General features: G+C 33.2%; 1 protein-coding gene across 1 annotated transcript; it reads left to right on the top strand.

The window, feature by feature from the left end:
• The first annotated feature begins 11,669 nt into the window (after positions 1–11,669).
• LOC107867559 (low affinity sulfate transporter 3) lies at positions 11,670–24,157 on the top strand. The gene is made up of 11 exons (XM_016713850.2): positions 11,670–12,128; positions 12,314–12,362; positions 12,455–12,840; positions 13,061–13,126; positions 13,219–13,449; positions 13,537–13,663; positions 13,835–14,121; positions 15,469–15,662; positions 15,763–15,839; positions 23,436–23,512; positions 23,738–24,157. Exons 1-11 carry the CDS (start codon positions 11,775–11,777, stop codon positions 23,882–23,884), a joined length of 1,995 nt encoding a protein of 664 aa, XP_016569336.1. The 5' UTR covers positions 11,670–11,774; the 3' UTR covers positions 23,885–24,157.
• The last annotated feature ends 2,263 nt before the right edge of the window (positions 24,158–26,420 follow it).

The following is a 26,420-nucleotide window of genomic DNA, read 5'->3' as shown; positions in this document are numbered from 1 at the left end:
TTTTGTTTAGGAGGTGATGTGGTTGGTTACTTTATTTGTTGGTGCCTTTGTTAGTTGAAAATGCTTGATCTAATTACTTGAATCTGATTGATTATGTAGATGGAACATGATTATAGATGGATATATCACCGGAACAATGAGAATAGAATGGGTATTAGGAAGGAATTTGTTGAGGGTGTTAAAAGATTTGTTGAACATGCTAAGACACTTGATCTTTGGACACGTTTTCGGATAATTCGTTGTCCTTGTGTTAGATGTGATGGTATAAATCTTGTAAGTGCAGAAGATGTAAAGGAACATCTTTATAGAAAGGGGTTTCACGAGGACTTTTTAAGAATGGTTGGTATTCATGGTGATGTTGTGCAAAATAACTCTGTTGTTGGAGAAAGTTGTAGGTCTATAGGGCATAATGAATATCAAAATACTAGGATGACAGAAATAGTGCATGATGCTTTTGGGATCCAACACGGGGTTGACTTTAGGGAAAATGTTGAAGATGTTACTAATAGCGAAGCGGGCAATTTCTACGAAGAATTGCATGCTGCTAGTCATCCTTTTTTAACGGGTATTCGCACTCTCGTTTGTCTGTTGCTGTTAGATTATTAAGTATTAAATCTGACTGGAATGGAAGACGGAATGGACTCAATTATAAACTTTGTTAAAGAGCTAGTTGACCCCGGCTTGGAGGTTCCTGATTCTTTCTATAAGGCAAAAAGATTGGTGTCAAAGTTAGGTCCCTCCTCGATTAGAATTGATTATTGTGAAAATGGATGCATGTTATACTTTAAGGGAGATGCTAACCTAGAGTTCTGTAAGTTTTGTCAGCACCCTCGATATAAGCGTGGTTCTACTGGAAATCAAATAGCTATTAAGGCGATGCATTATTTACCTCTTATACCAAAGTTGAAGAGGTTGTATGTTTCAAACAGCTCAGCTCCTCATATGAGATGACATAGTGAAAATAGAAGGCCCACTGGTGTTATGTGTCATCCACTTGATGGAGAGGCTTCGAAGCATTTTAATACATCTTATCCAAATTTTGTAGCTGAGCCACGAAACATTCGATTGAGATTATGTGCGGATGGGTTCTCCCCTTTTTCAGTTGGTGATGCGACATATTCATGTTAGCCTGTATTTATCACTTTTTACAATCTTCCTCCTGAAATGTTGATGACTAGTCCCTATATATTTTTGAATTGTGTTATTCCTGGCCCGTGTAATCCAAAAAGCAGAATAGATGTGTACTTTCAGCCTTTGATAGATGAACTTCAAATTTTATGGTATGAGGGGGTTGAAACTTGGGACATTTCTCTTAAACAGAATTTCAATCTGCGTGCATATCTAATGTGGACTGTTAATGATTTTTCTGCTTATGGAATGTTATCGGGTTGGATAACCACTGGAAAGCTGGCTTGTCCATACTGCATGGAAAAAACAAAATCTTTTAAATTGAGAAATGGCAGGAAAAACTCATGGTTTGATTGTCATCGTTGTTTCTTGCCGCCTGATTATGAATTTAGGAGACTCAAGAATGCCTTCAAAAGGAATAGAAGGGAACATGATGGTCCACCTCCAATATTGTCTGGTCATGACGTCTGGGAAATAGTTTAGGCTTTGCCTAAAGTCGGCGAGGAACGATTGTACAGGCTTGATGGATATGGTGTTTCGCATAACTGGACTAAGCAAAGTATATTTTGGGAGTTAGAATATTGGCCAGATAATTTGCTTAGACATAATATTGATGCCATACATACTGAGAAGAACTACTTTGACAACTTGTTCAACACAGTTATGGATGTCACCGGCAAAACAAAGGGTAATCCTAAGGCCAGACTTGACTTACCAGAATATTGCAACCGCAGAGAATTACACTTACAGTAGGGGCCTAACGGCAATGTTCTTAAGCCCAAGGCTAGTTTTACATTCAAGTTGGACCAAAAACGGCAAATATATGAGTGGGTTTAGAGTTTGAAGATGCCCGTTGGTTATGCCTCAAATTTGAAAAAGAGGGTTGATATGACACATGGAATCTTGCATGGAATGAAAAGTCATGATTGTCATGTTCTCATGGAACAGTTACTTCCAATTGCTTTTATTGGTTTACCTGAAAACATATGAAAATCAATAGCAGAGATCAGTTTGTTCTTCAAAGACTTATGTGCAACCACATTAAAAGAAGAAAATCTAGCGCGAATGAAAAGTAATATTGTTGTTATCACCAACAAGCTGGAGAAGATTTTCCCGCCAAAGTTATTCGATGTGGTGGAACATCTTCCCATTCACCTTGTACACGAGGCTCGGCTAGGTGGTCTAGTTCAAACTAGGTGGATGTATCCATTCGAACGGTAAGCATTTGCAACATATTTAAATGCATACTTATTTTTTTTAAATATAGTAAATATCTAAGCTTGACATTATTGTACAAGGCAATTGGAAAACTGAAAAGAGGTCCCAAAAACAAACACAGGGTGGAAGGCTTTATAGTTGAGGAATATCTTGCAAGAGAAACTTCTCAATTTTGTTCGTACTACTTTCATGAAGAAGTTTCTTGTTCAAGAAACCACCCGAATAGTCATCAAGATGATGTGAATGAGCCTTATTTGCAACCGATATCAATTTTCAATCAATCTTATTATAAGGCTAAAAAGATCATACCTCGCCGGCTTATTCCCACGGAGCGTAAATCAGCAACTTTGTATGTCTTGCTGAATTTTCCTGAAATTGAGCCCTTTCTGGAGTAAGGAGATTCAAATTATAACATATCCTGTTTGTTTACTCATTCCCTTAAAGAAACTAATTATGTTTCCCATGTTAGATGTCCAGTTCATTTAAGACTCAATTCAACGAAAATCAAGTGTATGCATCTTTTTCAACATGGTTTAAAAAAGAGGTTCTTCAGTGTATTAATGTTTCTACAAAGTTTAAACATTTACACATTCCTCAACTAAAATATATTTATGTATGATATTTTTAGGTACACCATTCACCAAATGCAGCCGCATACGATAATCTCTTGAGAGATATTTATTTGGGTCCAGTCGAAGCTAATACAATGTCGTAATAGAAAGTAAATGGGTTTAATTTTTCCACCGAACAAAACTCCAGGTCAAGGAAAACAAACAATAGTGGTGTTTGGGTTAAGGGTGATGATGATGTTGATTACTTTGGCATCATACAGGAGATCTTAGAACTGGAGTATGCCGGTTTCCCAATAAAAAAAGTTGTCCTCTTTCATTGTAAGTGGTTTGATCCAAGCACAACAGGCACAAGAGTACATAAGGAGCATAACATCATTGAAGTGAGGCACAATAGGTCGTATCCTATTTACGATCCATTTGTTCTAGAGAAAAATGCTAAATAAGTGTATTATGCTCCTTATCCATTGCGCAATGACAAGTCTGATTGGTGGGCTGTAATCAAAACAAAGCCTATAGGCCGGTTGGAAGTTGAGAATGTGCTGGAAACTGTGTATCAAAATGAAATGCAGATTGATCACCAGCTGGTGGACGTTGAATTAGTGGACGGCTTGAATCACCCCAAAAATATATTTAAAGAAGTTAATATTGGCGAAGAAGATACTGAGTGGGTAGAAGATGAGGAAACCTCCTAAGAGGGTGAATGATTTAGTGGACAGTCTTCAGAAGAGGAAGATTAGTTGTGTAGGCTATATTTATTATGTATTGATGTCTTTATGCTTTGTACTATATATTTACCTTTATGTTTCTTGTTTAAGATTGATATGTAATATACTATTTAAGTTTGTTGTTTTTCACTTTTCCATGATTTATATACTCCTAAAAATATTCTTGTCTATATCTCATGTTGTTGGAACGATTTGAAATGTGAATTAGTAACTTAAAAGTACTTACTTGGAATGTTTTCTTATATATATATTCATGTTGTACCAACTAACTACTTGTTAACTTAACATAATTTAGATGTCGGACAGAGATGACAAAGGTAAGGGAAAGGTTGACACTACGCAACCAAAAAAGAAAAAACAACCTCCTCCTTATAGGTGACCAACATTTTGTTGTTTGAAACTATGGTTGTAGTTTTTTCATATTCAGTTGGATTTTTGTTGTTGTTGTTGTATTTTTATTTTGGATACTGCTGTATATAGTTGTTGTTGCATGCTATATTTGGGTTTTGCAAATTTTTTTTTAAATTCCCAAAAAAACCGATCACAAGTGGTCGATTATTGGACTTATTTTGCAGAAAATCAACCACAAGTGGTCGGTTTTTGGACATAATAAGAAAACCGACCACATGTGGTCGGTTTTCTGGAAATAGTCCAAAAACCGACCACAAGTGGTCTGTTTTAAATTAAATTAATTAATTAATTTAATAAAAATCCGACCACAGGTGCTCGGTTTACTATTAAATTAATTTATTAATTTAATTAAAAACCGACCACAAGTGGTCGGTTTCTGAATAAATTAATTAATTAATTTAATTTAAAACCGACCACCTGTGGTCGAGTTTTTTTCCCCTAAAATTAATTTTTTAATTTAAATAAAATAATAATAAATTTTAAAATTGAAAAAAAAAAAACCGACCACTTGTGGTCGGTTTTTAAAAAGCTACCACTACTTTTCCGACCAAAAATTTTGGTCGATTTTTTGGTCAGAAATAGGAAAAAACCGACCACAGCAATGTGCATTTGGAATGTTAAAGGAGCAGTTTGAGATTACATCACAATTATCAGCAAGTGGGAAAATAATGAGCCATTACAATCTTTACAAATCACCCATTACTATCCATCATCTTACTCACAATTTTTAATAGTAACTGCAATCACACACAATTATTGATTGTGTAAAATTAGGTTAAATACAAAGATTACTAAACAAAGTAACATAAATTTGAAACATAATTAAAAAAACGTAAGTGTGTAAAAATTTATAACAAAAAATGTAAAAAGAAAAGATCAAAAGAGCTTGTTCATAACTAATAGAGAAGATATTAATTTGGAAACTATTTACATTTGATTTTTTACTCATCGAAGCCAGTGTTAATACACCACGATAAATTGGATCACCCAAATTCATTGATAATAATGAAGAGAATATTTTATAATCTGTTACTTAGATTGTTCTTCTTATGGTTGCAAAATTATAATTCTTTTACATTTACTTAATTTTTTCTTTTATTCAGTATTTTAAGAAACCATATAAAAAACCCTGTGAAGTTTATCACTTCAACTATTTCTTCAATGGAAAGGTTCATTTATCCTCATTCATAGAATCGAGAGAGAAGATAAAAACTGATCAAGTTTGTATGACATATAATAAGAATCTCGACAATATCTTAGATGCATAAACAATTAATTTATTTTTTATAAGCAAAAAGTAGATTAATCATAATTTTAAAGAAATGTACCTAAAAGAGATGAAGTGTTATTTTGATTAAAAAAGCAAATTACTTATCAAATCAATATGCATGCTTTCGATGTAGAAGATAGTTTTCTTCCAACCTTTGTTATTCCAGTAGGTAGATTCTGTTGGATTTCGAAATAAATGGGTAAAAGGCAAGAGGAGAAAAACTGTAGAAGTTGTAACCGTTTTTTTTAGATAACTATTTTACATCAAACATATAATTACAATCTGCTTTTAAGATTAAAGGATAATCTAATTAATTGTAAGAAGTTGTATAAGTTTTAAACTTAAAAAGTAAACGAAGTTAGCAGCATATTAGGAGTCAAACTCATCTACATAATTTTAATTGAAAAAAAAAAAACTGACAACTACAAGCTATATGTCAAAATTTGAATTCAATTTAAAAATGTTAAAAGAAAATTAAAAATAGTACTTAGGCCTCATTTGTTTGGGATTTGACTCCTCTTCATTTTCATTCTCTCCATTTTTTCCAAGTTTTATTTGGATGAAAGACATGCGACACGAGTTAAAATTAATGATTAAGATTTAATTAACTAAAGTAAGATTCTAATCATGATTTAACTAATTAACATTTATTAGTTTTAAAACTTTATTAATTCTTCCTTTGCCAAATTTTTCAACTCTCTTTTTTCCTCTTCATCTAAAATAATATATGTTATAAAAAATTGACAATACCAAAGTTATGATGATAGAAAAATCTTTTTTTTTTTTTCAATTCGAATCTCTGAGTCTAGCAAAGTATTATAAAAACACAATTAAACATCATCAAATACTACATATAAATAACTAATTAGTATAATTGAAAGAAACTTGATTATTAAAAATGCCGAACTCCATTCCTACTTACAACTAGTTTCAAAGAAAAAGTGTACAATAAGTAAAATGAAATCAAAAGATTCAAGGAGAAGTTGGAAGAGATAGACCCTAGACAGTAAATAACGTAAGAAAATAAAAAAAAGTGGGAAAAATTAAAGAGAACTTTTTAAAATATTTACGGATTGCGCCAAATAAAATAACTTTGTAGCTATAATTATGGATTGCTAAAAAATTTGAAAGCAAATACATGAAAAATTACTATTTAAATTATGGTTAGAATCCTACTTTAATTAATTAAGTCTTAACCATTAATTTCAACTCATGCCACATGTCTCTCATCCAAGTAAGAACTTGGGAAAAATGGAGAGAATGGAAATGGAGAGGAGCCCAATCTGTTTGTTTGCACTTAGTGGAGGTCTGAATCTGAATGGTTCAGACTTCAGACCATTAAGTGTATTTGTTTTTTATTAAGATTTTAGCTCTTAATAGGTCTAAATAGGTCTTATTCATTCAGATCTAGAACCAAGTCTTAATAGGTCTGAAGAGATATTCTGGTATTTAATAATATTCACCACTCTATTCATAATCAACAGTCACCACCACTAACAAACATAAATGTTTTTTCTTAATCAAATAATAATTTTGTTGTATTAAATTACATACTTTTATAATACATAATTAATTTTTCATTTGAATTGTATTTTTTATTTATTATATATACAAATAATTTTTTTTGCACATTTAGATGTTGAAAAACAAACAGTCTTAATCATTCAGTTTTTAGATCTAGAGACAACATCTTAATCATTCAGATGTGCATTCAAATTCAGACGTCTGAATCTTAAAAAAAACAAATGCACCCTTAGTAACTAATGACTATCTTAAACATTTCTTGTCCTAAACTACCAAGTGGCTTATTTTTGGGCCGCCACTTGACTTAATATAGAGGCTTTGTCCTCTCCTTTTAATAATATATAGATTTTTATCATAAAAACATTATGTATTGTGATTATCCGGAATATAGTTATTTATCATCTAAAATCTATTTTGAAATTAATTTTATATATTCTAGCTATATTACAGAAATTCTTGTGATTAGTAATGTTTATGACAATATTCTTCAGTTTGTAGCAATGAATTTCTATAGGCGTGGGTAAACCTATATTTAGTTACCTAAAATATGAATATACATTTTCACTTATCGTAGCAAATGTTTTTTTTTTCAAAAATATAATTAATTTATATATTTTGTGGTTAAAAAAAAAAAATTACAAGTATTTCAATTTATAGCTATAGATTATCTAATCCGTAGCTAAATACAAGTATTTTTTCCACGACACTAAAATATAATATAGCCACAAAATTTGAATTTTCACAGCAAACAAATTAAGTTTTTTGCCTCAATAGAATACACTGTGGCTACAAAATAAAATTGCTGCAAATTTTATTTATCGTTGCAAAAGAGTAAAACTATTTGCTATTAATATATATTTCGTAACAAATTGGTTTTACCATTATATCTATAACATAATTTCTTTTATAGCAATATGTGTTAATCCTTAATCACGTGTCATGTAAAGTCTGTAGCTAATTATTATTTTCGTCACTTCTTGATACGGAAACAAAATTTTGTGGCTAAAGTGTTTAGCCATAACATTTTTCATATTTAGCTACGATATATTCTATAGCTATATATGTACTTTGTTGTGGTCTCTTATTTGTACTCTTCTCGTTGAGGTCCCTTTTTACTATTAACGAGAAAACTAACCAACTTAGGCATCCCGTTTAATTTTAAAAGAAATTATTGCAAAATTTGGAACAAACACTAGTTAAATATCTGGGACAAAAAGGTCAGCCATCACTCAAGTTTTTGTCAAGCTAGAATATTCTTGGACCTATCCAATTAAATTTTGTGAGGGATGTATATGTGCTTTGCACATTATTAATAGTTACTGTAAGGATGCATATCTGAGGATGGAGGCCAATTTAGAGTCTCGGGTTCATAGAAAGATGAGAGTGTTCAACTCAGGAAATTATATTGAATGATCTTTAAAATGGATGATCTTAAACTTTTGATCTCGCTTGTCCCATATGTTAACCTTTATTAAGGTCAAAATCAAAAGTGTTGTACTATGGACAAATTAATATGTATTGTCTTATAAACAAGGGAGATAAAAATTCAAACTATCTACTTTCCATGTCATTGTTGTAAATCACTCCGGAGCTAGCCACCATTGGTGGTGCACTGAAACTCTACTTGCCTTTGGAGACGCTGGAATATAAGGTTCGAACAAGCTTACAAATTGTTGTTCGATGGGCTAAATTGAACCAAAGTTAGAGTAAGTGGAATCGCCAAGTGAATTTCCTAAATCAATGAGCCAACGTCTAGCCTAATGTTCATGGGATTCAAAATCAATGTATATAAATAAAAATAAATTTTAGAGTCGTCATGGACTAAGAGGATTTTTTTTCCCTCCATTCTCCTGTTTATCTTTGGTTCGTCATCCAGAAAGAATACAGTGGCTCAACATGTAAAGGAGTTGTCTCAATCGAAGCTAAAAATTAAAAACTAAAAAAATATAAACTCTACAGATTGAATAGTGGAGAGCGAAGAAAGTACATAGAGACTGAACAGGGCTATGAAGTGTTTCTAGAAGTCCATAAAAGAACTATAACTAATGGAAGATGTTGTAGAAAATTGATTTATCAATAGTTGGAAAAAAAAAGAGTTTGATTTGATATTATACGAAATTTTTTTGGCATCGAACTCAAAAATTAAATAGCTTGAGAATCATTCTGCAATTCATGTGGGACATATCACATGTATATTGTCTAAAAGCTCTAGTTACTGATGTTACTTTGTGAGTTTGTGTTTTGATTTATGTGAGGCACAATGGCAAACTCATAATTTTAAAGTGAGTTTGTGTTTTAATTTATGTGAGGCACAATGACAAACTCATAATTTTAAAGTAACGAGCTGAGTGCAATTGTATCTTAACTTAGTTGCACCCCACAGTATAAGTGTAATATCATTACTTGGAACTTAACACTACAAATGTAATAACTGAATATATGTTAATTTTGTTAAAATTAATCTAAAATAATAGCAATATGAAGAAAAAGTAGACAAGAGAGGAAAGGCTTCGTATTTTTTTTTAAAATGTTCTAAGTGTATATCAATATGTATAATATATCAAGTTTGATGCCTCTATATAGTGTTACATAGATGCATATAAAAGGTTGTCATAAATATGACATTAAGGAATAAGATCACGAATAAGGTCGAAGACATAATATTTAAGATTTTGAGATCATGAATGAGGTGACCGAACATGATGGTGAAGAGCAGTGAGGAGATAGAGGAATTGCATTAAGTGAACATTCACATAAAAAATACATTTTATAATTCATTTATCAGTATAACGAAAATAAATATAGTAATACCATTTTTGGACAATAAAACGCATCATCAATCTTTGATGAGGTACTCATGATTCAATTTGAGTCGATTTTTAAATGTTGAAATTAAATTTAACGAATTAAGTCATCTTTTACTGATTAGGCTTTTATCGATTTTGTCTATTTTTTCGGTTTATTCAAATTTTTGTTGGTCTATTTATTAAAAGTAGATGACAAAATACTTTCGAACACAATAGATATTGACTATATTCAAGCATAACACTACTTATATACATATGAGTTACTCTTTAAGAAGAGGAGGAACTATTTGAATAATCAAATTACATATATGTAGCTTCCGAAAATTATATGCATTCTCCAAAGTTTAGTCATTTCCAAGAAACTTAAAGTACTTTTTATAATAATTCTTACTGTATAAAAAATTAAAAAGATGTGATTTATCAAGATATTTTCAAGATAATTGAATTAGATTAATGATGAATAAGTTTGAAGTAATCAAAAACAAGTTATTTTGAACGTGCAATACATTTTTGAAATTATCAAAATAAAAATTACAAATCTAACTAGAAAGCAAAGTTAAAGAGTTAGATTATCAAAATAAAGATTATAAATCAAACGAGAAAGTAAAGTCAAGAGTAGGATTATCAAACTAGACTGCAAATCAAATTAGAAAGTAAAGCCAAAGAGTTGGTTATTATAAAGGCATTCAACTAGATCATGAACCAACAGTGCTGATGATTATTATTATTGTGAATAGGCGGGTATTCATACAATCGATTTTGTACGATTGGGATTACTATGTAGCTATTATACTTAAAATCAAAACCAAAATCAAATGGTTTAAAATCAAATCAAAATCAAATGGTCTTTTAAACTTAGAAATCAGAATAAAATCAAATAAAAAAGTATGAATATTTTCTTTGATTTAATTCATTTCTCCATGAACACGGGTGAGCGTGGCCCTACGCTCCAAACCTAAAGGAGCCGTCTAAGGTGGAAGATTCACATACATTTTGAAGTAGAGCCTTTCTAGCAATGGGGGCACCTTCGCCTATTAATGAAGTTCGGAAGCCCCTAATATTCACATTTATAAGATTCTAAGTAATACCGGATAAAAGAAAGAAAGAAAGAAAGAAAGAAAAACAAAGTAAAAGAAAAAGAAAGGGAAAAAGGTAACATGAAATATGGGGAAATTATTATAACGGCAACCACAAGAATCCAACAACAGAAAAAAAAAACAAAAAACAAAATAGACCACTAAAGTTTCCATCCCCCGCCTAAACACAAATTCGATCACGCACAAAATGCGATTCATCTCTTTTAATGTCCATCGTAATACACAACCTTTAAGCTAGAGATTGGTGGGTGACAGAATATTAAAATTTTAAAAAGATTTTTTTTTAAAAAAATTATGATCTAAAATAATTGAGAAGTTTAAAATATATATTATTCTCTTGAGACAATGAAAACGAGATTTAAATCATGTGTTTAAATCAGCCCACTGCTCATACATTTATGTTATGTATTTGAATTTGAAGTTCATTTTATTTAATCATAATTAAAATGTATTTTACTTCACTAAATCACTTAACCATGATAAGTTACATTAGTTTGGTATAAATATCAGGTGTGGTTAAGTTTTTTTCGGAAACAAGAAGGGATTGCTCATCCTCGATCTCCAATTCTAAGATTATGTTTTCAAGTCACTAAGGGGTCGTCTGTTATGCCATATAAGTTAGGATATTCCATGGTCAAGTTAGATACTAAATTTATCCCAAGACTATTTTATACCATCAATCAAATATGATATAAATTTAATATCAAACTTAGTCTTGTGATATACCATCATATCCTATCCAACGTGGAATTATTTTATACCACCTCCCAGTTAGTATAAATTAGTCTACAGATTATAATTTGGGACTATAATCCCAGGATAATTTAGTCGACGCATCAAACAACCCTAAGGGATTAAAAAAGTAAAAGGTGGGAGCTCCGATAAAAAGGAAGTGCATTGAAGCTTCTGCTCTGCGCGGGATCTAAAAAAGGGTCGGAGTTGTAGGGACTATTGTACCCTGCACTTGTGTGAGAGGTTGTAAAAAGGTACTGAGGGAGTAGTATTTATACCTCATCTGGATTATGAGAAAAGAGGAGTTTAGCTCCAGAGTTAACCCAAACACTTCAATGGGATCACTAGCCAATGAGAGCTTCAGCATTGAGCTACAACAGCTTGATGCAGCTTGTGATACTGCAAGGAACCAGAGGACTCACTGGCTACTAACTTCTCCTGATCCACCAACTCTTTGCCATCAACTCATTCATTCAATCAAAAAGAATGTTGGAAGAACCACAAAACAATCAAGAAAGGAAGCTTTCTTTTCATTCTTGAAAGGCTTATTTCCAATTCTTAGCTGGGGGAGAAATTATAAAGCTGCAAAGTTTAAGCATGACATAATGGCTGGTTTAACTCTAGCCAGCCTTTGCATACCTCAGGTACTTAAAAAGATTGTATATTATTAGGCGTGTAAGGGTTTAAAAACAGGTTGAGGCTACGCACCAACTTAGCATCAATGAACATCAACCTGTTCAGACCGTTACACGCCTAACATATTTGTATACCATAATTCTGTTCCAAACAGTATTTGGAATGTTGGGCTCAAACGTAAATCTTCTTGCAGAGTATTGGATATGCTAATCTTGCAAAACTGGATCCTCAATATGGCTTATGTAAGTTCCAAATACCAGTTAGTATATAGCTTTAGTTCATTTATCTCTTTCTTGTTGATGTAGTTTACGAGTTTTTCCCTTTTTTGTTTTAGACACCAGTGTTGTTCCACCCCTGATATATGCTCTGATGGGAAGTTCGCGAGAGATTGCCATTGGACCTGTTGCTGTTGTATCACTACTGCTTTCTGCAATGGTTCCCAAAATTGTAGACCCTGCCGTTGATCATATCGCTTACAGGAATCTTGTTTTCACTGCCACATTCTTCACTGGTGCATTTCAGGCTGTTTTTGGACTATTCAGGTTGGGATTTCTAGTGGATTTTCTATCACATGCTGCTATAGTTGGATTCATGGGAGGTGCAGCCATTGTAATAGGCCTCCAACAATTAAAGGGTTTGCTAGGAATCAACCATTTCACTACCAAAACTGATGTGGTGTCTGTGTTGGAAGCTGTTTTCAAGTCACTCCATAATGAGCCAGTCAGCTGCCTTTTCTTTATTTCGGAAAATTCTGTTCTATCTCTTATCATGTTGTTTTCTCTGGTCACTCGACTAATTTTTTTTATCTCAGAAAGTCACGTTTCTTCTTGAAAGAAGGTGGCTTTCTGAGATAATAATTATTTGTGACCATCTGAGAAATCAACTCTTCTTTTACCTGTTGCTTTTGTCATCTTACTAAAATTTCGTTTGTACTTTTTAGTGGTTTCCCCTGAATTTTGTACTTGGCTGCTCCTTCCTCATCTTCATCTTAGTCACCAGGTTTATTGTAAGTAACTTAATTTTGTTTAATAATCTTTTTCTCTTAGCATATGGTAACTGTTTTATTTCCATTCTATTCATATCTTTGAAAACATACAGGGGAAAAGGAACAAGAAAATGTTTTGGCTACCAGCAATTGCTCCTCTTCTATCAGTTGTACTATCCACTTTGATAGTTTATCTAACAAAAGCTGATCAACATGGAGTCAAGATTGTCAAACACTTCAAAGGGGGTATCAATCCAAGTTCACTTCACGAATTACAGTTCAATAGTCCACACATTGGGGAACTCGCGAAAATTGGAATGATTTGTGCTATCGTCGCTCTCACTGTCTGTCTTTGCTCTTTGTTCTCTCAATTCCATTTTATGATTGTCATAAAGGATCCTTATTCAGACAATATTATAAACTTTCCTCAGGAGGCTATTGCTGTTGGCCGATCTTTCGCTTCAATCAAAGGCTATCATCTTGATGGAAACAAAGAAATGGTAGCCATGGGATGTATGAACCTTGTGGGATCTTTAACTTCTTGCTACACAGCAACTGGTAATCTTACCAACTAGACAAGTCTTTTAATTCTAGTATCGTATACTGTTAAAAATATAATCAAGTAAATAAAAATGTGCTTTCTTTAACCGCTTAAGTTTTTAGACGAGATGTTCACAAACTTCCACATGTATACTCTGCCGGTAACTTTTTATTATATCATTGTTGCAGGTTCATTTTCTAGAACAGCAGTGAATTTCAGTGCAGGATGTGAAACTGTGGTGTCAAACATAGTTATGGCAATCACGGTTCTCATATCTCTAGAGTTGTTAACAAAGCTATTGTACTATACTCCATTAGCAATACTGGCATCAATTATCATATCAGCTCTTCCAGGATTAATTGATATTAGTGAAGCATGTCATATTTGGAAAGTGGATAAGACAGACTTCATTATTTGCATTGCTGCTTTCTTGGGAGTACTCTTTGGCTCTGTGGAAATTGGTCTTCTAATCGCGGTAACTTAAACTGTCCCTATTATATATACATATATACATCGATATACAAGAATTATGAACTCAGCTGGACTAATATTTTTACAAGAAATCTCTAGCCAACCTTTCTGCAAGAGATTCTTTCTTAACATCAACCCTATCAGGACTAGATGGAAATGCTATGATAAATCTACAAATGTTTTCTTTTTAATGCCTCCTACGAATCAGTCACTTCAATAGCCTTCAATGGTTATACGGGTATCCAAAGGACGAGCGAAATGATATTTGTTTCCCAACCATTTTTGTAGTCCTAAGCCCCCACTAAGGAAAGGGCTGGCTCAGTACAAAGGTTTCATCTTGTTGTTTCTTTGTGTGGTGCTTCTACCCCTATTCTGCCTCTTACCACTAGTAAAGTATGATTGACCCATAACACATTAGAGAACCTCTTTACAACCAAAGGTTGTGGTCGGATAGAGGTTAGTCCAAGATTTGAAGTTTATGGATTCCTATAGCAACTTCAAGTTAATATTATAGTTCATGATCAAAAAATTATAGATTTCCAAAAATATATACAGGATCTGAACAAAGACTACTGGATTCATGTAAACACATATTCAGATTTCAAGATTATCCCCTAGGTGCTAAGTACCAGAGTTCTCGAATTCAATTCTTGAAAACTGAAATCATCATCGATAGGAAGCGTGTTATCCTTAAAGTGGAATTCTGGGTGAATCTGGTTTCATTGGGCACAATGACTAATTAATGAAAAATATATATGCCTAATTTACAGCTACTTGACTAATTATATGAATTTTATATGAAAAATCAAAAAAATTTGAACTTTTATGTTGATGTGAAATACCAAATAATTAGAAGACATAGATAGTCATTTTAATAAGTCATTTGTGGGTTCCATTGTTATATAATGGAGTTGGATTCTTTTACTAGTATACAATATATGGACAATAGGAGATGATGCTCTTTCCATGGCTCCAAAAATAGAAGACTCATGTCCACTCTTTGGTGACTTGTAATGTTCTTTTCAACTTTTAGTATCCATTTGCTCACAACAAAACAACTTTGCCTATGCTTTATGGATGAGGTACAATTCAATCAATTGACCACATCTGATTCCACATTATGTATGTCAGAATTTAAAAAAAATCATGCTATCTCAAATCTAACCATCAGAGTCCACTTAATGGTCTAGTGACTTGAGAAGAACTAAGACAATTTTATCAAGTACCGATTATCACAAGTCACTAGATCTTTTTGTCTTTATTAAGATTCCTAACTTAATTTTCCACTTTATTGACTGCTAGGCACGTGCTTGAGTGTCAATAATTCATTAACCTAATGAGGTGATTGCAGGTTGGCATTTCATTTGGTAAAATAATACTTGGTACCATCAGACCAAGTGTAGAACTCCAAGGCAGACTTCCTGGGACAGACACCTTCTGTGACATTACTCAATTTCCTGTGGCCATTGAAACTCCAGGAATCTTGATAATTAGAGTGAATAATGGTTCACTTTGCTTTGCAAATGCTAATTTCATAAGAGGAAGGTACATATTCTAAATTTTTACAAAGGAAAATGAAAACAAAAAGTGAATAGTTATGAAATTTATTAAATAATTGTTTGTAATTACTTTTTTTTTCATCAAGGATATTGACCGCCATGACAAATGGGAGTGAACAGCACTCCAAGGAAAAGATTCGTGTTTTAGTGCTAGATATGTCAAGTAAGCTTCTTTACTTGCACAATATCCATCATATATACTTTTTTTTCAATTTACGTGAGTTAGTTTGATTTGAAATAGAGTTTATTGAAGAAATACTTTTAAATCTTGTGGCCTAAAATAAGTGTAAATCATCTACATCTACAATTTATATCTATATCAATATCTATAATCTATAATCTAAATTTTATAATCTATAATCTATAATATATTAAAATTGTGAAGACCCTTTAAAAAGTGATCGATTTTTTTTCCTTTATTAAAAGTCTCCACAACTTGTCACTTATTTCCTCCAATTAATTATTAATTATTGAAAAATTTTAAAAAATTCTAAAATATATAGGGAGAAATTATTAGAGACCGAAATTTAATTGAATTTAAAGTCTGATTTGTATTAGGACACCTATACAACTAAGTAATGACTCCTTAGGATTTTATCTTCCCATGAATAACTATATTATTACCAAAAATAATTGTATCAAATACAATTAAAAGTTGTTGGGAATAAACCCCGCTACGATAATAATATTGTGGTAATAAAAAGCAATAATTATGACAATAGTAATACGGTTAGTCAACAAGAACAACAAGAGCGATAATGACACTAAGATTTTTATGTGGAAATCTAATGACAGAAAAACCACGGGTCAAGAGGAGCAACTGATATCACTATAGTAAGGAATTTTACACCGTAGTCATAAGTACAATACTCAAAGTGACTACTACACACTCAAAAGAAATATCTCTCTTTTGAATTTTTCACCTCACTACAGTATTGCTCACACTCTCTATTTTTTCCTCATAGACCAAATTCTCTGTGATGCCTCAATCTTATTTTTCTTCACTCTTTTTGTTGGTGTGTCTTTCCAAGTGAATTATCGTGCTCTTTTTATAGGAGAAAATATGTCTTTGCTTGTGTCATCAATGACATCATAGCAAGACATTTTTCAAAGAGCATAGCGAACACATTAATTGCCTACAACTACCAAATTCTGTATATTGCATCCAATGAAGACCTTCAGAAGATATAGGATGTACCCCACAACTCTCTCCTTCCAGTCCCATACACCTGAAGGAGGTATTCTCGTCTTTTCAGAGAGAGCTTATGCCGACAAGTTCTTTGCACAATTCGAACTTGTCTTTTAGCACCACCCTTGTCAGCATATCCGAGGATTCTCACTTGTAGGAATTTTCTTTACCAGCATAGATTCGTTCTCTATTTTTTCTCAAATTCAGTGATATCTTACATCGATATGCTTCGATTTTGCGTGATACATGGTGTTTCTGCTTAAGTCTATTGCACTTTGACTGTCACAATAGACAACGTACTTCTTCTGAAGCAATCTAAGTTCTTGAAGAAACCGTTTCAGCCATACTATCTCATTGCCAACTCCAGTAGCGTAATATACTCTGCTTCAGTTGTAGAGAGTGCAACACACTTCTGCAACTTTGATTTCCATGATATATCTCCCCCTGAAAATGTAAACAAATATCCTGTAGTGGATTTTTTGTTGTCAAGGTCACCTGCCATAGTAGCATCTGTATAGCCCTTCAAGATTGGATCAGATCCACCAAAACACAAGCAATCTCCCGTGGTACTTCTCAAATACCTGAGTATCTATTTGACTATTTCCCAATGTTTTTTTCTAGGATTTTCAAGGAACCTGCTAAAAACACCAACTGCATGAGCAATATCCAATCTGGTATACACCATTGCATACATCAAACTCCCGATTGCTGAAGAATAATAAACATTAGCCATATTTCCTTTCTCTTCTTTTGTTGTAGGACACATTCTCTTGCTTAACCTCATATGACTAACAAGAGGTGTGGTCATACCTTTAGCAATCTGCATGTTGAAGCGTTCGAGTACACGTTCAATGTACTTCTCCTGAGATAGCAACAACTTTCTGCTTGTTCATTCTCAAACATTCTTCATCCCTAAAATTTATTGTGTTGATCCCAAGTCCTTTATGTCAAGTGACTTGGACAAATCTCTCTTCAACTTGGCAATCAGCTCTTTGTTCAATCAACATGACATCCACATACAATAATAAAATAATAAAGTTATTTTTCAAAAATCTTTTGAAGTATACACATGGATCAGAATAAGTCTTTTTGTAGGTTTGACTTTGCATGAATGAGTCAAACTTCTTGTACCATTGCCTTGGTGCCTGCTTCAATCCATAAAGACTTTTATTCGGTTTATAGATGATGTGTTTCTTTCCACCTACTTCAAATCCTTCTGGCTGGTCCATAGAGATCTCTTCTTCCAAATCTCCATGAAGAAATGCAGTTTTCACGTCCAACTGCTCCACTTCAAGATCTAGGCTAGATGTTAAGCTCAAAATGGTTCGAATAGAAGTCATTTTGACAACGAGTGAGAAGATTTCATCAAAAGCAATCTTCTGTTCGAATCCTTTTACCACCAATAGAGCTTTATATCTAACCAACTTTCCATTTTTATCTTTCTTGAGTTTAATAACCCACTTGCACTTAAGAGGTCTTTTACCTTTTGGAAGTTCAACCAGCTTGTACGTGCTATTTTTCTGCAGAGATTCCATCTTTTCTTGCATGGGCTTTCATCCTCTTGTTCTTTTCTGGATAAACCAACACCTCCTTTAGACTTTCTGCCCCCCCTCATTATTGACGAGGACAACCCTTGGATGACTTTAACCTTTGCCTTTCTTACCTTCTCAAAGGTTGAGATTGTTATTCTTCTTCTTGAGTAGGGTACTCCACATGCTCAGCATAATCATCAGGTTACTCCTCCTGTTCCACAACCTCATCAATTGTACTTTCTACACTTCTGGGATGGTCAAAAGTAAAAGGAATAGTAATAACATTAGGGATTACACCATTCTGTTTCTTGACCTTATCTAATACATCATCATCAAGTCCAACTTTGCTTTCTCAAAAGACTATATCTCTGCTTCTGATGACCTTTTTCTTTATACGATCCCACAATCTGTACCCAAACTCTTCAAATCCATATTTGATGAATATGCAGGGAGCTGATTTATCATCTAGTTTGTTCTCTACTCTTTCGATACATGTGCAAAAGCACTGCAACCAAACACTTTCAGATGAGAGTAGGACACCTCTTTGTTGGTCCAAACTATCTCTGTTATGTCAAAATCCAATGGAACTGATGGACTACGATTGATCAGGTAACAGGACATCTGAACTACTTCATCCCAAAATGACTTAGGTAGTTTAGCCATTCTTAGCATGCTTCTCACCTTCTCAATAATGGTATGATTCATTCGCTCAGCTATACCATTGTGTTGTGGGGTTCCAGGAACTGTCTTCTTATGTCTGATCCCATGACTTAAACAATACTCTTCAAATTCCCTTGAAGTGTACTCACCTCTATTGTCAGTGCGGAGACGCTTTAGCTTTCGACTCGTCTCCCTTTCTACCAGAGCATAAAACTTCTAGAATACTTGAAATACCTGATCTTTGGTTTTCAAGATATAAACCCATAATTTTCATGAAGCATCATCAATAAAAGTAACAAAATATTTGTTACTTCACATCGATTCTACCTCCATTGGACCACAAACATCAGAATATACCAAATCAATTATATTCAATTTTCTGTCAGACGATGTCTGAAATGAGACTCTATACTACTTACCGAATAAGCAGTAGTCATATGATTTTGCCATTGTACCTTTGTCAAAAGAGATGAAAGCTTTCTTAGTGAGAATCTCTAATCCTTTCTCGCTCATATGACCTATTCTTTTGTGCCACAAATCTGCAAAAATCTCTTCTTAAACTGCATTCAATTCACCTCAACAAATTTCTGCATTTGTCCTATACAACGTGCCATGAGCAACTCCTTTTGCAATCACCAATGCTCCCTTGGTGAGTCTCCGTTTTTTATTTGTAAAATAGTTCTCGTATGCATCTCGATCCAAAGCAATTTCATAGATCAAGTTTAACCGCAAATCGGGTACATGACGCACATCTTTTAGAACCAATGTGAATCCGACTTTAGTATTGACACTAATGTCTCTTATCCCCACGATATTTGAATAACTTGAGTTACTCATTTGCACAGTGCTGAAATCACCTGCTTTATACTTGCAGAAAAGATCCCTTATCGGTGTAGCTTGGTAAGTTGTTGTTATGTCAACCACTCATTCTAACTTTGTCCCTGCCAAGTGCATACACTCATCTTCTTTATTTATAAAAAGAAAAACATCATCATTGTTTTGCACTATGACAGCAGTGTTGTCTCCATTCTTCTGGCATCTACTTTTACCTTTACCTCTTTTTAGATCTGGACAATTTCTTTTGAAATGACCTGGTTGATTACAATTGTAGCAATTTGTAGTTCTTGATTTGGATCGTACCTTGGACTTTCCACGACCTTCGATTCAACCATAGTTACTTGAACTCCTTTGGTGAGTTCTGCCTCTACTTTCTATGATGAGAGCTTGTCCATGATTTTCATGCTTCTTTCTGATCTTCTCGTTGAGTAGAAGAGCTGGGCTGACATCTTTTAGCTCAATAAAGTCCTTACCATGTAAAATGGTTGTCGCCAAAGTATCATAAGAAGATGACAATGAGTTCAAGAGTATGATGGCTTTATATTCCTCTTCGATCTTTACTCCGAGGTTAGCCAATTGTGTGATCAGTCCATTAAGCGCATTTAAATGTGATAAAAAATTTGTACCTTCACTCATATGTAGGGCGTACAACTGCTTCTTTAGGTACAATTTATTTGTCAGCGTTTTGGACATGTAGAGATTTTCTAACTTTGTCTAAATACCACTACACTATCTTCATCGATGATGTTGTTGACCACATTATTTATTAAGTTCAACTTGATTGCACTAGCAGCCTTTTCATCCATTTCTTCCCAATCCTCCAGTTTCATAGATTCGAGTGTTTTGGATTTCCACTTAGTGCCTTGTGTAATCCCTGTTGGATGAGCAGATCCCTCATCCTCCTCTGCCATGTTGAGAAATTGCTATCACCGTTGAATTTTGCTACCTCATACTTTACTTCGAACATTTTATTTTTACCGAGTATAGTACCACCAACTGCAAAATATTATTTTTGTGAATGAGTAGAACCCGAGCTCTGATACCAGTTGTTGGGAATAAACTCCGCCACGATAATAATATTACGGTAATATAAAGTAATAATTATGACAACAGTAATAGGTTAGTCAACAAGAACAACAAGAGCGATAATGACACCACGATTTTTATGTGGAAACCCAATGAGGGAAAAACCACGGGCCAAGAGCAGCAACTGATATCACTATAGTAAGGAATTTAACACCATAATGACAAGTACAATACTCAAAGTGACTACTACACACTTAAAAGAAATATCTCTCTTTTGAATTTTTCACCTCACTACAATATCAAATCTTGTATATTGCAGCTAATAAAGACCTTCAGAAGATAATACAAATACATAATACATATTGATACATGTGCAACTCTTCCACTATACCTATACATAAAACATTTAAAATTGATACATATATCTAAATCAAAATACCTATGTCTAATACACGATAGATAATATACAACTCTTTAACAAAGATATATATATAGAGAGAGGGGATGAGATTGAGGAAGGAGAGGTAGGCAATGATGGCAGAGAGATGAAAGCAAGAAAGAGAGAGTGGTGAGCAAGAGAAGGAGAGATGGAGAGATTCTATTAACCATACGTATAGTTTTGTAAGGTAATTTTGTTGAACTATACCTATGCTTTGTAATTATGGGAGAAAATACATTATTTTTCTTCTGAACTTATCCGCTCAATTTACTTTAACACTTAAAATAAACTTCCGTTTATTTACCCCTCTTAACATCTTTAAAGTGTATTAATTTCACCCCTCAAGACTGAATACCACTCTTACCACGAAAAGTGCATCACATACGCCGACAAATCAGCACCACATCACTGTCACATTGTAGCCACGCAAGAAAAGTATTTATCTCTCTCTCTATATATAAATCTTTTTTAACCCCCCCCCCCCCCCCCCCCCTCCACAAACATGTTTCTTCTTGTTCAATCATCACACCTCCTTCCCCTCACCAAAAATAATTCACCATTGGAGTCAAATATGAACAAAATGTTCAAAACCACCACTTGTTCAACGAAATGTCTCAACGAAATCCGAATTCAACCCACCACCTATTCAACAAAATGCCTCAATGAGCATCATCTCAATCAATAACGACATCAAGTTCTCTTTAACAATAAAATTCTCCAACTCAAGATGGCCAAATTGAATTCATCGAATTTGGTGAAATTGAATTCTTCAATTATATGAAATTATACAAAATCGAATTCTTCTTGAATTCCTCGTCAGAATTCTTCTCATAGATATATTGGTTCTGCACTTTTAGTCCTTGCAACGTTACGATTCTTAGCTCATTGTCTACGGTTGAAAAAGGAACACAAACATAGGGTGTATTGGAATATCTACCATTGGTGCACTGGTTATGGTACTATCATACTGGCAATTGTCAATTGTTTCAAAGGTTTCCAACTGATGGATGAGGGGATGTGGAAGACGGTTTACATTGCTTCCTACATTGCATAACTAAAAGAAACGGGGGAGGGGATACGAAGAAGATAAAGAAATGGAGGGGGTTACGAAGAAGATGAAGAAATGGGGGTGGAGGGTATGAAGAAGATGAATAGATGGGGTATGAAGAAGATGAAGAAGGTGTTTTTTTATAAAAATTTATTAATATATATATATATATATATTAAAAAGTGGGGTCATATCAGTTTTTAAATTAAAAAATGTGCTTTTTTTCTTTTTTTAAAAAATTCCACGTCAGCTTGAGGGGTAAAAATAATATACTTTAAAGATGTTAAGGGGATAAATAAACAGAAGTTTAATTTAAGTGCTAATGTAAGTTGAGTGGATAAACTCGGAGAGGAAATGATGTCTTTTCTGTACTTATGGCCTCATGTTTTTTATACAATGAATTTTTTCTTTATTTGAACGTCAATTGGTACATACTTTATAATAATATTATTACTCTTATGTATATAATGTTATTGATTAATGTGAAACACACGTATGCTATCTAGTTTCATTAAGAATAAAATGAGCATTTTAAAGTTAAATTATTAGTAAAGATAAAATGTATCATTCTTTTTTGAACTGACTTAAAAAAAGTAAATCTTATAAATTGGGACCGAGAAAATACTATTTTTCTTGTAATTACAAAAGATTGCTTGTAATTCATCGAAATAACAAAACTGGTCCCTTTATATGTTTAGTATGTTTGGTGGTCGAGTAGATTTAGAATAACTTTTTACTACACCCAATTTTGATCCTTTAAATTTGATAAAAGTTACTTTTAATACTTTGTCTAGGTCAGATACTTAACACATTTCCAGTTGTTAGATTTAAGCAAAACTGTAACATAAAGATTTAAACAGAAACATTAGAAAAGTTCCGTCAAATTTCAGTAACTGCATCCCCAATGTTTATGAATTATGCTAGAAGAATACATCGAGAATCACTTCAATCAGAGCTTCCTCAACACCAAATATTCCACCACGTATCACAAATAGTCAAAAAATTACATTTGATGGCATTATTTGCAGATGTAATGAGCGTTGATACATCAGGGATCGTTGCATTGGAGGAGTTACACAGAGAATTTGTCTCACAAGGCATACAAGTTAGTTTCATATCTTTTCTCTATACTAAATTACACTACACCCTCGTTTTAACCTAGGTAACGCTCATCTTTTGTTAAAAAAGGAAGGTTCAGAAACAATCTAACTTTAAACTTATCATTTTACGTTAATAAGATTGATTTATAGCTATACAAAAATATCGTTACTACATGCATTGAAACAAAGAATAATTTATATGTAACTTTGTTTTTTCGTTGGTGGTGCAGTTAGCTATAGCAAATCCAAGGTGGAAAGTAATCAACAAGTTGAAGGCAGCAAAATTTCTAGATAAACTTGGGAAAGGGTGGATATTTCTCACTGTTGGGGATGCTGTAGATGCCTGTTTGAATACCAAAATGGCTGATTTAAATTAGCACTATCAATTGTTGAAATGTTTATGATGTATATGATCATGTTAGTTGTATAAATACAACTGAAAACACAATTGATGTATGATCATCAGTCATCGAGTTGCATATATAATGAGATTATCATTAAAAAAAAAGTTGTTTTCTGTTGTAATTCAAAGTAAAAGGAGTAGAATAGCTAAGAACAGCTAGAGCAATAGAAGAGGCGGCATAAATTTCATGTATGGTCATTTAACTTTGATTTTCATTATGCAGAAGTTATTTTTCTTTCTTTTTTTACACAAAAGTCATTTTAGTTTACTTTGATCATTATAAAAATCAATTTAGCTGAATTTTATAAATCTCTCAGCGGAAAGAAAGGCGAGGGTCTTAATTAGTGTACTTGCTTATTAATGTATTTGCTTAATTTAGAAAATGACGTGCCAATCACCTGAAGCTGTTATTGGTGTTTCTAATCTACCAGAAATTAGGCCTATGACAATAGACTTTTTTGCCATGATTGCAAACGTTGCAAAAAATAATATTTCTATTAGTACTATGAACGTTGCTATTGAGAATGAACCGTTGCAATAGGTATGTTTATAACAATGCTTTTTTAAAACCGTTGCCGTAGAAGCATCTATGGCAACATTTAATGGGAAAAGATTATCAGTTGCTTCTCTTTTTAATTACCCTCCACAATATTTCATGTTAGTTCACCCAAAAAATATTTCTCAACAGAAAATATCAAGATTCCTCTTTCTTTCTAAAAAGAAATGTTAACTTCGTGATATGGGAAAAATGACCATCTTATCTTTTGATGACATCTTTGGAGGCCAACACATAGAGGCTCAAGACTTGGCCACCTCAAGGATACGAGAACATGCATGGAGGACCCATTTTGAGCCTACCATTGAGCCTACCATACATCAAGGCCGAGAGTGGAAGATTGCTTGGAACATTGAAGATGTGAGGACTCACGGCTTTGGACCCTTAATGGCTCGTGGTTTTAGAGTCATCTTCATTGAGGACATTTTGGTCACTTCACTTTGCCCAAAATGCACTCCATGGCCACCCCTATCATTAAGGGTAGTGTAGTCATTTTATCTCATTTTGTAATACACTATAAATAGGACATTTTAGGTCTTCTCTTGATAGTTTATGAATGATGATTGTATGAAATATTGAAAATTCTCTCTTGAGAGTAGACCACCTTAGTGAAGTTCTTAGTTAGGGCTTAGATTAGCTATTGTATTTTAGGGCTTGGAAAAGTCAATATTGTTCTTTGCTTGAAAACGGTGGATCTTGAGGTGAGTTGATTTTCTTGACGGTCACTTTAAGAGTATGATGTTGTCGTTACATTCATTAGGGTTTTTGAGTTTAATATACTCTTTAATTCCTAATCTTTATAATAATTTATGTCTCACTATCTATCTTTATCTTTCTTGCAATTGTGTTAACGTTTGTATCTTGTAATCATTTGCTCTTGTTGAATCCAAATCTTGTGTTCATTGTCTTCATCTTGTTCTTGTTGTATTGTTGTTGTTTTTGTGTTAAAACACCTTGTAAACTCGTGATACTTGTTGTGTTGTTGTTGTCCAAAACTAGCACTCAAAAGGGTCCTCGGATTGATCTCAATTTGTGGACTGTTTTGTGTAGTTTTTATGCCTTCTGTGGTCTTTCTTGTATCGCTCCAATTTGTAGCTCCAATTTCTCAATCGTAACTCCGATTGTTATTTTTTTTCTCCTCAATCGTAACTCCGATTGTTACTCCATTTCTCCAATTGCTGGATAGGCTTGCTGTAATTCTCAATTTCTCAATTGCAACTACGACTGTAAAAAGTGGATCAAAAATTCATTTCTCCTCGACTGAGTAGGCTTGCTGGAATTCCATTATTGTTGTTCGGTTGCTGTAATTTTCATTGTTGTTGTTGACCGGTAGAAAGGAGACAAAAAAGTTACTATCGGAGCACCGGGGAGTCGGCTTTCCGCATTTTTAAGCATTGTTATTTCAGAAATTGGGAATTTTAAGGTATTCTTTTTGAATTGAAAATTTAACCTAATTTAAGTTTTTAAATTTAAAAGATCAGGGTGTGTTTTAGCTTCTGTAAACCTGCAATAGTTTACCTATATTTTAGCTTCTGTAAACCTACAATGGCGTACCTATATTGATCTGGTTAAGATGAGAAGTCGTTTAAAAGCTTTAAAATTTTGTCTTTAGGTAATTTGGTAATTTGTGTTTCACTTTGATGGTCTCTACTGGCTATCTATACTCTTTGTGTTTGGAATTTTTCGAGTTGTTGTTAACCCGATTCATTGTTGTAATGAAATATTACTCTTTCCATTTGTTCCATTTTTTATGACCTTGTTAATAGTTGAGAAGTTAAAATTCATATGAAAGATGGACGCTTGCCTACAGATTCTATACAGAAAGACTCTGCATAACCTTAGTATTTTTATCCAAATGATAAAACTGATGCTCCGTTCATAATTATTTATTTGTTGTAGGGATACAAACTTCATTCTTCATAATAAAGAAACAAAACGTTATTCTTTCCACGAT

The sequence above is a fragment of the Capsicum annuum genome, chromosome 4 (genome assembly GCF_002878395.1).
Source record: "Capsicum annuum cultivar UCD-10X-F1 chromosome 4, UCD10Xv1.1, whole genome shotgun sequence".
Lineage (NCBI taxonomy): Eukaryota > Viridiplantae > Streptophyta > Magnoliopsida > Solanales > Solanaceae > Capsicum > Capsicum annuum.
Note: the sequence above shows the minus strand (reverse complement) of the source record. Positions and strands in the feature narration are given on the sequence as shown.